General features: G+C 36.1%; 1 protein-coding gene across 4 annotated transcripts in view; it reads right to left on the bottom strand.

Moving 5' to 3' along the window:
* The window catches only part of CFTR (CF transmembrane conductance regulator), a 169,500-nt gene that overhangs the window by 120,718 nt on the left and 36,720 nt on the right, over positions 1-12,062 (bottom strand). For all 4 annotated transcript variants that reach the window (XM_059171669.1, XM_059171668.1, XM_059171666.1 and 1 more), the window contains exon 4: positions 2,208-2,423. In XM_059171669.1, coding sequence (XP_059027652.1) covers positions 2,208-2,423 — 216 coding nt within the window. The remainder of the gene's footprint in view (positions 1-2,207; positions 2,424-12,062) is intronic.

The following is a 12,062-nucleotide window of genomic DNA, read 5'->3' as shown; positions in this document are numbered from 1 at the left end:
TTCACATGTAAAGATAATTTAGTTTGTATTTAGATTCATTATTTTCTTGTATTTCTTAATTTTTAATTGAGGTACAGTTAACATACAATACGGTCTTAGTTTCAGGTGTAAAACATAGTGATTTGACATTTATATAATATATTTAGGTTCATTATTTAAAATATAATTTGAATGTATCATAGCTGCAGACTTTAGAACAAAGCAAAATAGCATTGCGGGACAAAATCTGGGATACTGTTAGAGCTAGTAGCTGCCTGCCATATGGATGGAGCTGGTCAGATATGGAACCAGTTAACTTTAGGCTCACTTTAGGGACCCAACCACAGCCACATGAAGATACAACTGCATTTTCTGGTGATGATTCCAAGGCAGGCCAATAATTGTGCCCAGAGGGGTAAATAAACCAGGTAATAACACAGAAAGAAGGACAGATAAAATAGCTTCAAACCTTTTGTGAATGTGTTCTGGATCTGAAAGCACATATATTGCTATATTTGTGCTCAGTGTTATATATGGACTTATTTACAAACTAACCTGCTCCTTCTCTGATCTCTCCTCCCCTTAGCCCAGGGTACTTTATACCTCTCTCCTCCTATATAACACAATTTGCCTTGCTATATTATTTCAGTGCTTTTCCACTCTAATATTTGGAAAATCCTCCACATCAAGGACTATGATTTATCCATTTCAGAAATTTTCAAGTTTTTGCACAATTCTCTACACTTTTTAGGTCTTAGTTTCTTAAAATATTTTATGCATAAAACAGGGATAATAGTTCCTACCATAGAGAGTTTTGGAGGAGATAAATGAAATAATAAACCTAGTTCACTTAGAAGCTTGTCATGTACATCGTTAGCTATCACTTATTATGATGATAAAAAGCAGTTTTTAAAAATATTTTTTAGACTGAATTGAACTTCTTTTAATATTCATGCGTGCAATTCTACCTCCCAAGTAATACCTAATAATTTATTCACTTACCTAAAATTTCTGGATCAAAATAAAATTTTTGTTGATTTTTTACATATGTTTTCCTGGTACTTGTGAACTGAGGAGATTGTAGCTGAGGTGATCTGATTAAACTGTGGACTCCATTTTTTTCTTCTGCCTCCATAAAAGGCTATTTTGAACAATAAAGTATGACTATCAAGGTTTTACAGTACACCTGACCTTGCATTTATATTATGGAAGTGTTCTGGGTTATTTGCCAGGTAATTTCAGATTCATGTCCCTTATAAGCCAAGTATATAAAGTTTTCACATTGGGGGGAAGAAAAAGAAAAGAAGGGTAAAGCAATATCCAAATGATTCAACCAAAAGAGATTTCTATAATGACTTGGTAGAGCCAAGCAGTCACACATAGTCTAGAAAACACATCACTGAAATGACCTTAAATTGTTTTTGTAAGATGGGTAGGTCTAATCTGCATTCACCTAAATCAAGCTTCAGCAACTTGGCCTTCTGACTGGAAAATGCATACAGAAAAGCAGAAAAGGATCTTAGGGTTGCCATGCATGTGTTGTTGCAAAACTTTTTTAAATTTGCAGGATTCATAGGATGACAAAAATCTAACTCAAAATAAAATAGTGGATGAGTATCACAATTAATTAAGGTAGATACTGTTAGTGCTTGGATTATCACTAACAATTGCATACTACACTCATTATTGAACGTAATGATACATGGCATTTTACCACAAGATAATATTTTGTCAAGGACTTTTTTTTTTAAGATTTTATTTATTTATTTGACAGAGAGAGATCACAAGTAGGCAGAGAGGCAGGCAGAGAGAGAGAGGAGGAAGCAGGCTCCCTGCTGAGCAGAGAGCCCGATGTGGGACTCGATCCCAGGACCCGGAGATCATGACCTGAGCCGAAGGCAGAGGCTCAACCCACTGAGCCACCCAGGCACCCCTGTCAATGACTTTTTAATGCAGACAGTAAGTATTATTTTAATGGGGAGCCAAAAATTCCAAAAAATGATGACATGACTAGTTTTAAAAAATGAAATCTATAATATAGGCAGTTTATAGAAGATGATCAATAATTACTAGCTGAAATGAACTGAATTAATTACCAAGTAGAAACATTAATTATTGCTGCCATTTACTTCACAAGCATACAAAATTGACTTGTGTTTATCCCACATGTATATCAACATGATGTTTGAGACATTTTAAAACACGGAGACTGTGCAAGAAAGCATTACCTTCTTATAAATCAAGCTAAACATAGCTATCCTCATCTGCATTCCAATACGATGAAGGCCAAAAATGGCCGGGTGCAGGAGCAGCGTCCTCATGACAAAGAGAAGGCATAAGCCTATGGCTAGGTAAATCGCGATAGAGCGTTCCTCCTTGTTATCTGGATCATAGGAAGCTATGATTCTTCCCAGTAAGAGAGGCTGGACCGATTTGGTGACTTCCTGAAAAGAGGAAAAACAAAGAAATTAGATTTCATTTCCCTTTCATCAAATGGCCCCACAATTTCAACACAAGGATTCTCATTTTTAGAGGAGGATTTAAAACAGGCCTACACAGAGGGCCACACCATATGTAAAACACTTGACACTACTTTCAATATCTTAGAGCTTTGAAATAAGATTAGATTTTTTTTTTTTTAAAGATTTTATTTATTTATTTGACAGAGGGAAATCACAAGTAGACGGAGAGGCAGGCAGAGAGAGAGAGAGAGGGAAGCAGGCCCCCTGCCGAGCAGAGAGCCCGATGTGGGACTCGATCCCAGGACCCTGAGATCATGACCTGAGCCGAAGGCAGCGGCTTAACCCACTGAGCCACCCAGGCGCCCCTAAGATTAGATTTTTGATTCTAGCAAAAGTCATTTGGAGATGCGTTTTTTGTATAGGGTATTTTGACTGAAAAGTGAATAGTGACCATAGAGCAAAGCTGTGGTTTCTGGAATGGTGTGTTCATTACTAATGACCTACATAATAACAATCTACATAGCACTACTATAGCTACATAGCAGGGTTTATGAAATATTTTCAGTTGATTATCATGACATACATGAAATATTTTGGCAGTTGAGCTATACATAGAGTTTTTGGAATTAGAAATGTACAGCTGTACCTAAGTGTTCTTCCTCTTGAGTAATTTGAACTACATCCCTGCCACTGTCTAGCCAGTGTATTTTTCCCATAAGCTGCCATCTCTTTCACAACAGATCTACTTGGTGAGTGGTTTATTCAGCTGCAGTTTTTAACAAAATAAGTAAAATGTGTCTTAATCTGATTCAGGCATCTATTTTACATATATCAGTCCTGAATTAGTTTCATCTTGCTTCAACCAAAAGATGACATGCTCTCTTTGAATAGTAATGGCTATTCCACAAAGACATCAGTAGTACTACTTTGGGAGAGTTCATATTCATAGAAAAAAAAATGTAGTTTATTTTTGGTAGAGAAAAATGTCAATACAATAGGATCATCTGCAAATAGCAAACCAATATAAATCTCACCACGACATAGAACTGTCAACATTCAAGGACAAAGTCAGCACTTCAACCCTCCCCTCAACAGTATTTTCCCTAATCTGTTTGAAGCAGCATGTTCTCTAATATTTACAATGGAACTACTTACAGATAACATCTGATTTTTTTTTTTTAAAGAAGGAAAATGACAGTAACAAGCTTGGTTTCTGAAACAGAGTCCTTTAAAAAAAAAAAACTCATCCCTTGGGGCACCTGGGTGGCTCAGTTGGTTAAGCCGCTGACTTAGGCTCAGGTCATGATCTTGGGGTCCTGGGATCGAGTCCTGCGTCGGGCTCTCCGCTCATCAGGGAGCCTGCTTCTCTCTCTCTCTCTCTCTCTCTCTCTGCCTGCCTCTGTCTACTTGTGATCTCTCTCTGTCAAATAAATAAATCTTAAAAAAAAAATCATCCCTATAAATGACTAGGAATAACAAAGTCCTCTATTCTTGGTATGTGAAAGCTTTGTATACTTCATGGTTTGGACTATTCTGGGACTAAAGAAATTTCCCAATTTTCCACCAAAAAGAATAGTGGAAGCCAACTGAGCTTCGAATGTCATAAGGAGCAACATAAATTTATTTGAAAATTTGATTACGTTTCATTATATTGTTTATCACATGTTTATTGTTTTTATTATTACATGTTTATTACATATTTTATGACACAAACCAAGATGCAATTCACTTAATGTTTCACTTAGATAACAGAAGCCTGAATATCTATTTTTAAGCTAGCACAACAATGAAATTCAGAGTCATGAAACCCAAGTTCCTATCTACATTACCTACACTATCTGTGTCACCTTAGTCTCTTCCTTTCTCTGGACATTTTCCCCACTGACAAACCAAGTGGGGGCAAGGTAATCTTGAAGGTCCCCTCAAGTGCTAACATCTCTGTTTATATGATTTGAGTCTGAGGAGTCACCTGGCAGAGGCTAGAGATTCCTTCAGCAATTTTCCTGGTCCATATCCTGCCACCGCCATAGGCAGCATCTGCTCAGGGGGATGCAGGTCAGAACAGTGTGAGTTTAGACTATTTAGGTAAAGAGGGTCAAGTTAGATACCCAAGTGATTGCATTCCTGGTGGGAATAAGCGTGAGTCTCAATTCAGATCAGCCTTCCAGGGGAAATTTAAGAAGACTGAAAAGACCTGCTGGGAGCCATATCTGGTCTTCCATAAGGATCCTCCATACCAAAGCTCAAATCACTGTAGAGGAGTCTAAATTCTTTCATCATTTCTGTTCTACCTGCATACCTTGGACAGGGCCAGATGCTTCTAGAAAAAGGAAAATCTGCCTGATATTCAGATCATGACAGAAAATTCAGGTGAAAAGAGAAACTTTGTTCAGGCTTGAAATTACAAGACTACTTTAAAAACTACATTTCTAAGTCCAAAGCACCGTTGTTTCTTCTGATAAATGTACACAATTAGTTGAAGAACTTCTAAAGTTACTTGAATTTCTATGGTAGGTGGTCAGCAAAATCATTACCATCATAATCATCATCTCAACTTGTTTTAAATATACTTTATGTCTTTATCTCAGGAATACTAGACATTATTTGAGAAATATTAAGAAGTAAAGATTTCTCAATATTGAGAAATTAATAGAGTACCAATAGACTGTAGAAGAATCTATGATTATCTCAAGAAACAACCGTAAAGAAATCTGATAAAACTTCAATCAAAACTGGCATTGATACACCCTAAATATTCTTGAATATAAGTGTTACATTAACATAAGAAAGAAATTCTCCCTCAAGACAACAATCAGCACCTAATTAATTAATTCTAATAAAGTAAGTAATAAAACTATAGAAGCATTACCTTTAGGTTCAGGCAAACACAAAAAAATAGGAATACTGGTTATTAGAACAATTTAACATTTTTGCAGAACTTTTAGCTGATACAACTCAAGAGAAATGATCGATGTATGATTATCATAAAGAAGTGAAAATTAGAGTGCCTGGGTGGCTCAGTTGGTTGAGCAACTGCCTTCAGCTCAAGTCATGATCCCTGAGAACCAGGTTCAAGTCCCACATCAGGCTCCCAGCTCCATGGGGAGTCTGTTCTCCCTCTGACCTTCTCCCCTCTCATGCTCTCTCTCACTCTCTCTCTCTCAAATAAATAAAATCTTTTAAAAAAGTGAAAATTATTATTATCAGCATAGAATATGACTATCCATACAACAAATTTATGTGAATCAAGAGTATAATGGGTAGAAATTTAAAAACATAATTATACTAAGAAAATAAATTCCTTTATACCAAGCAATATATTAAATAAGGATCTCATTAATATAACAATTGATATGAGACATTATAAATATCAAATTTATATATATGCATATATATATATATACACCTTAAATGTATTTTCCAAACATTCCTAAGACATAAAGTCTTTTTTTTTTTAGACATAAAGTCTTAAATAAAAATCTAAAGGACTTAAAAATTATCTATAAAGAAAAGTTGAACACTATGAAAATTCCATTCTCATCCAAATTATTTTGTAAGACTAACACAATCTTCACCAGAATTTCAAGTAGATTCTTTGGAACTGAAATTTCAGCACCAAACTAGCAGGGACTGTTTGTTTTAGTTTCTACAACAATCCCAACATGATGCACAACACCTACAACAAAATGTCCACTCAGTGAGTATTTGCTGAATCAATGGAAAAAGGATTCTAAATTCCATTTGAAAAAATGAGAAACTAATCAAAAACATTTGACGAATAAGAAAAATGGGAGAGGGTTTACACTACTGCATATAAAGTCATATTATACAGCTGTTATAATATGTGGCATGACAAAGAAATAGATTTATCTGTGAACAAGTCCAAGTACATGTAATAATTTTACGTAGGATATGGCATTTTAATTCAGTGGAGAAGGTATAGATTATGCAATAAATGATGAAGAAACTGGACACTCATTTTTTAAATTAGATTTCTATCTCAAACGTACACCAAAATAAATCCCAAATGGATTAGATATTTACATGTAGAAACATAAATATTTGGGTAGGAAGGACTTTTAAAAACATCTGATGACAAAAGCAGAGAACAAAGGAAAAAGTTTATAGATTTGGGAGCAAATTTTTAAAAATCAAAACTTCTAATTGTTAAGATAAAAGGTAAAAACTCACTAGAAACAAATGGTAGGCTGGGAAAATTATTTTCTCATATGTCAAAAAGAAAAAGACAAGTACTAAAATAGACAAAAAACACAAAAAGTCAGTTGCATGTACAAAAAGAAATATAAATGCTTGATATATAAAAACTGTCTAAACTCACTGGAAATCAAAAATATAAAAACAGTTAGAATGGCCAAAATTAATAAGACAGGAAACAACATGTCTTGGAAGGGATATGGAGAAAGGGGAACCCTCTTCCATTGTTGGTGGGAATGCAAGTTGGTGCAGCCTCTTTGGAGAACAGTGTGGAGATTCCTCAAGAAATTAAAAATAGAACTTCCCTATGATCCTACAATTGCACTCCTGGGTATTTACCCCAAAGATACAGATGTCGTGAAAAGAAGGGCCATCTGTACCCCAATGTTTATAGCAGCAATGGCCACGGTCGCCAAACTGTGGAAAGAACCAAGATGCCCTTCAACGGATGAATGGATAAGGAAGATGTGGTCCATATACACTATGGAGTATTATGCCTCCATCAGAAAGGATGAATACCCAGCTTTTGTAGCAACATGGATGGGACTGGAAGAGATTATGCTGAGTGAAATAAGGCAAGCAGAGAGAGTCAATTACATATGGTTTCACTTATTTGTGGAGCATAACAAATAGCACGGAGGACATGGGGAGTTAGAGAGGAGAAGGGAGTTGGGGGAAATTGGAAGGGGAGGTGAACCATGAGAGACTATGGACTCTAAAAAACAATCTGAGGGGTTTGAATTGGCAGGGGGGTGGGAGGTTGGGGTACCAGGTGGTGGGTATTATAGAGGGCATGGATTACGTGGAGCACTGGGTGTGGTGAAAAAATAATGAATACTGTTATGCTGAAAATAAATAAAAAATAAATTTTAAAAAATGCAAGTAAAAATAATAACATACTCTTTCTCACTGAGCAATTTAGAAATATTTTTAAATGATAATACCTATTATTGATGAGGACTGAATTTGCACACTTTAGTAGCAAGAAAGTAATACCTTTACTTTACAGAAAAAAGTAACTTTACAGAAGAAAGTAATACCTTTACTTTAATACAAGAAAGTATACCTTTGGATTTGCAATTTGAAAATCTGCAAATTTGCTAAAATTAGGTTTTAAAAGGATGTGCATTGAAGGACTGTTTTGTTTTTTAAAGATTTTAATTTATTTATTTATTTGACAGAGAGAGAGATCACAAGTAGGCAGAGAGGCAGGCAGAGAGAGAGAGGAGAAAGCAGGCTCCCTGCTGAGCAGAGAGCCTGATGTGGGGCTTGATCCCAGGACCATGAGATCATGACCTGAGCCGAAGGCAGAGGCTTAACCCACTGAGCCACCCAGGTGGCATCTGAAGAACTGTTTTTAATTATGAAAAATTAGAGGCAATATAAATATTTAACTGGGCAACTGATAAATTATGGCACAGCCACATGAGTCATTAAACATTAAGGTGACTAGGTAGAAAAGCAGCTAATGACAGGAAACACATTAAGAAGAGAAACAGATTTATAACATATTATATAAAGCAATGATCACCCTCCCTTTATTAAGTATACATTCCCATGGGAAATAGACATAATCTGATATTGTCATAATCTGATAGACATAAATCTATCAGTAATTAGCTAATTGCTTTCATAATCATAAAAATACTTAAAAGAATAATAAAATTTTGAAAAGAAAATTTCATATAACTTATGATAATTAATAAATGGTAAAAAGAAAACATGCACACAAAAACATTTCTAAAAGAAAGTAAACACATATCAGGTATACGCCTAGAACTTTTCATTAGATACAAAGAGTACTGGCTTATATACCAAAGCAAAGGCGTCAAATTCTGCTTTTGACATGATAAACAAGAGTGTCAAATTTTTGTTTATCTCAAGATACACTAGAGTCTGATGGTAATTTTTGGCTTTATACTAAGCGCTAAAGGAAGAATTTGCCCATATTTGGCATAGAAAATAACACCTATTCCCTGCCTCAATTGTTTGTAGTTTTTATAAAATTGTTTGTATACCATACCAAGACTACAATCTCAAAAAATACTGAGATTCTGCCTACCTCTGAATCGTGTTTTTAGATTCAATGCTTAACACAAAATGTTTTGTTTCTGCTATTTTCCTTTTAGGGTTTATTGATTTGTTAACTTTTTAGCAACAACCTCCCTGGAAATCTAAGCTATAGTCTTCATATTTTATAGGAAAAAGTTTTTGGATTTGTTGAATAGCAGGAATAATAGGTTTAATCCAGAAAATGTAATAATGGAAGATGCATTAAAATATTAATTTTAATTTCTGAAATAAAGCTTAGAAAATAGCTATCATTTTTAAACATTAGCAAAACATATTTCTGTGCCCTATAAAAATCATATGGGTGCTTTAAGATTGCTTGCAGCATTTAGAGGGAAATGCAAATGACATGAGTATTCATGCAGGTGGGTAGATATTCTACTTAAAGATATAGTAATAGCTATCATTTACAAAGCACTTGCTATGTACCGCAATCTATTCAAGCTTGAAAAACTCGCCCAGTGTCACACAGCTACCAAGTGGTAAGGCTAGGCTTCAAACCAACCGTTTGACTCCAAAGCCTTCCTCTCATTCATAACCATAAATTGAAATGGAAAAGTTATAACATGAACTATTTCTCCCTCAACTGACCATTAGTGCAAGGATTATGATTAGTTCAACATCCACTCAGCAAATCATTTTATAAGTTTAGATCACTGTGATTTAAGAAAAATGCTACGTCTCTAGAACCCATAGCATGGACACATAATTTAAAAGGTTGAAGAGATCACAGAAGTTATACACTTTACTACAGCCCTTTTCACCATATAGTCAAGGAAACTGAGGTCCAGGCAAGTTCTTCGATTTGTCCCAAGATTGTAAAACAAACTTGTGGCAACAAGGCACGAGCACACCCAAGAGGAGTTAAGAAAAAGAAAAAAATCCCTCTTTTGAAAAAAAAATACATACTTGAGTGCATCCCATATATTTTATTTTATCTCAACATATCTTATTTATTAGTCACTATTGGATAGTAGTTAACTATAAGAGCTAAAAAAATGCAGCATACTCCCACCAGGAAAGGGAGGTCTAGATGCCCTCATAATCAGTGTAAGTTTTAAAAAATATGATCACAAACAATTCCTAATTTATAATTCAATTTTGTTCCAAAATTCTACATGAGAGAACAGGAGATGCACTTTGTCTTAGATACGGTATTCTACTGGACATGGTATTGGATTCCCAGTTTAGCCTTCAAGGTGGGGTGCTGTGGTGCCACAGTTGGTTAAGACCCCGACTCTTGGTTTCAGCTCAGGTTCTGATCTCAATGTCATGAGATTGAGCCCCATGTCAGGCTCCATGCTCAGTACTGAGTCTGCCTGAGATTCTCTCTCCCTCTCCCTCCGGGCCTCACTCCTGTTCTCTCTCTCTCCCTCCCTCTCAAATAAATAAATAAATCTTTAATATGTATATTAAAGTTTGAGAAGCATTGCTCTTTTGTCATTAAGAGTTCATATTCATTTTTATATGTTTTTAATTTTTTCCATATTATCATTAAGAAAAAAAATCATACTAACCCTAAAAAGTTCTCTCAAAGTGGGCCACCCAATGCCTCCCTTAGATTCTAGCAAAAGTCAGATGCATTCAGTGATAATGGTGCTTGTCTACCTGAATCAGAATCACCTTGACAAGGATACTAGTATCCCGGGGCCCAAACAAACTAAATCACATTATCTAGGGTGGCACTGCTGGATACTTTAAAGAGTGATATAAAAATTCCTTATATTTCAAAGAAATCCAAACCCCAAGAACTTCAAACTCTTCTTATCACAGGAACTGAGGGAAGGTGTAGATTGTCTTCATTCAGGTAGAGAGCACAAGGAAGTGTGTTTTAGAGATGGGGTTCTAGTAGTGAGTAGAAATAGGATATAGGGCCAGTTTAAGGAATACAGCAGGCAAGTCACTGCTGGGATTAGAGAGGGAGCTACAGATGGGGAGAGGTAGGCATGGGAAGGAAGGTGAGAAAGGGGTCCTACCTAGTAGGCATCTGCAAGAAGGAGATTTGCTAGATAGCTGTCCTTAGGTAGACAATCATGTGAAAGGGACATAACATAAATCAAAGCCTAAACCAGGGTCTGTGTGCAGAATTCCCCAAACACTCTCCTTTCCTTATCAGTAGGCTTGTATTCAAATCCCCATTCAATGTCTTTGTCAAACCATAATGGACAAAGATCTTCTGCAATACAGACCGCGGGACTTGAGAACTCTAGTCACATTAGTACTAGGGCTTCTCCTTTACGTCCTTAACCTTCTTGGGGTTTAATGAGTAAAAGGAGTTTGACCCAAGCTGCCCTGACACGCATCTCACCTTGATAATGGAAATATGCCCAGAGCTGCCTAGGTCCCGAGAAAGGATAACCATCTCTTAGTAATCTGCTTACAGAACTCTCTGCACTTGGCTTGCCTCTCAAGATCCTTAATTGACTCTCATGCTCAGCTTTTCAACAGCCAGTTTCCTAGTTTCTCTTCTATGCTATGAGTCTTAAATGTGAAAGATAATGTTTTATCTGGCTGCTGAGTCAGATGGAGGAAAAAAACAAGCACAGAGCTAACTAATGAAGAGAGGCCATAGCTAATATGATTTAAAATTATATCAACTCTTACAGAGAGACAAGCTCCTTTATGATGGCATTTCCTTTTTGTTTTTTAACCTTTCACAGTCGAGAGCAGATTTCATAGTACTTTTTCTATCAGTCCTGAAACCAACCAAATGCTCCTTATATCACAACTGCCCTTATTCAGAGGGACTAAGGATGTATAGGACATTTTGAAAGCATGCCCACCTTTTACCAAGAGTGGTATTACAGCAATTTCAAGAATCTTCAGTCATTTCATCGACTTTAAACAATTACCAAGCTGATGTACACAGAGAAAAAAAAAAAGGAATGGTCAAAGAGAATACCATCAATACTAAAGCATTGGTGTAAGTTGTTTAAAAAGACAGAGGTCTTATAAGAACAGTTACATTTTCTCCCCTTCTTTTCTTCTGGAAGTAATCTATGGCCTTTCAAACATGCAGATGGTTCCAGAACCTAGGTCTGGAACCTACAACTCAGGGTTCAGGGTAGCTGGAGAGTACATTATCCCTCAACACCACTCATGGGAAAAGCTTTCAGATTCCTTTTGCTGGGACATGTTGAAGACTTGAGAAGATTAAGAATGAGTCCTTCTCCATACCCACTCCATTCTCTCTTAATTTTGTTTATAAGTTTGACCCTAGCACTACTGGTCCTTGGGTGGATTTCACACAGTTCCTTCTGGAGCATAAGCAAGGGAGAAGATTCTCTTTAGTTCCCAACCTGCTTCCTACTGTGAACTTTCTGCAGATTTGCCCCC

The sequence above is a fragment of the Mustela lutreola genome, chromosome 4, assembly GCF_030435805.1.
Source record: "Mustela lutreola isolate mMusLut2 chromosome 4, mMusLut2.pri, whole genome shotgun sequence".
Taxonomy (NCBI): Eukaryota; Metazoa; Chordata; class Mammalia; order Carnivora; family Mustelidae; genus Mustela; species Mustela lutreola.
The sequence above is the reverse complement of the archived record's forward strand: the minus strand, read 5'-3'. Positions and strand labels throughout refer to the sequence as shown.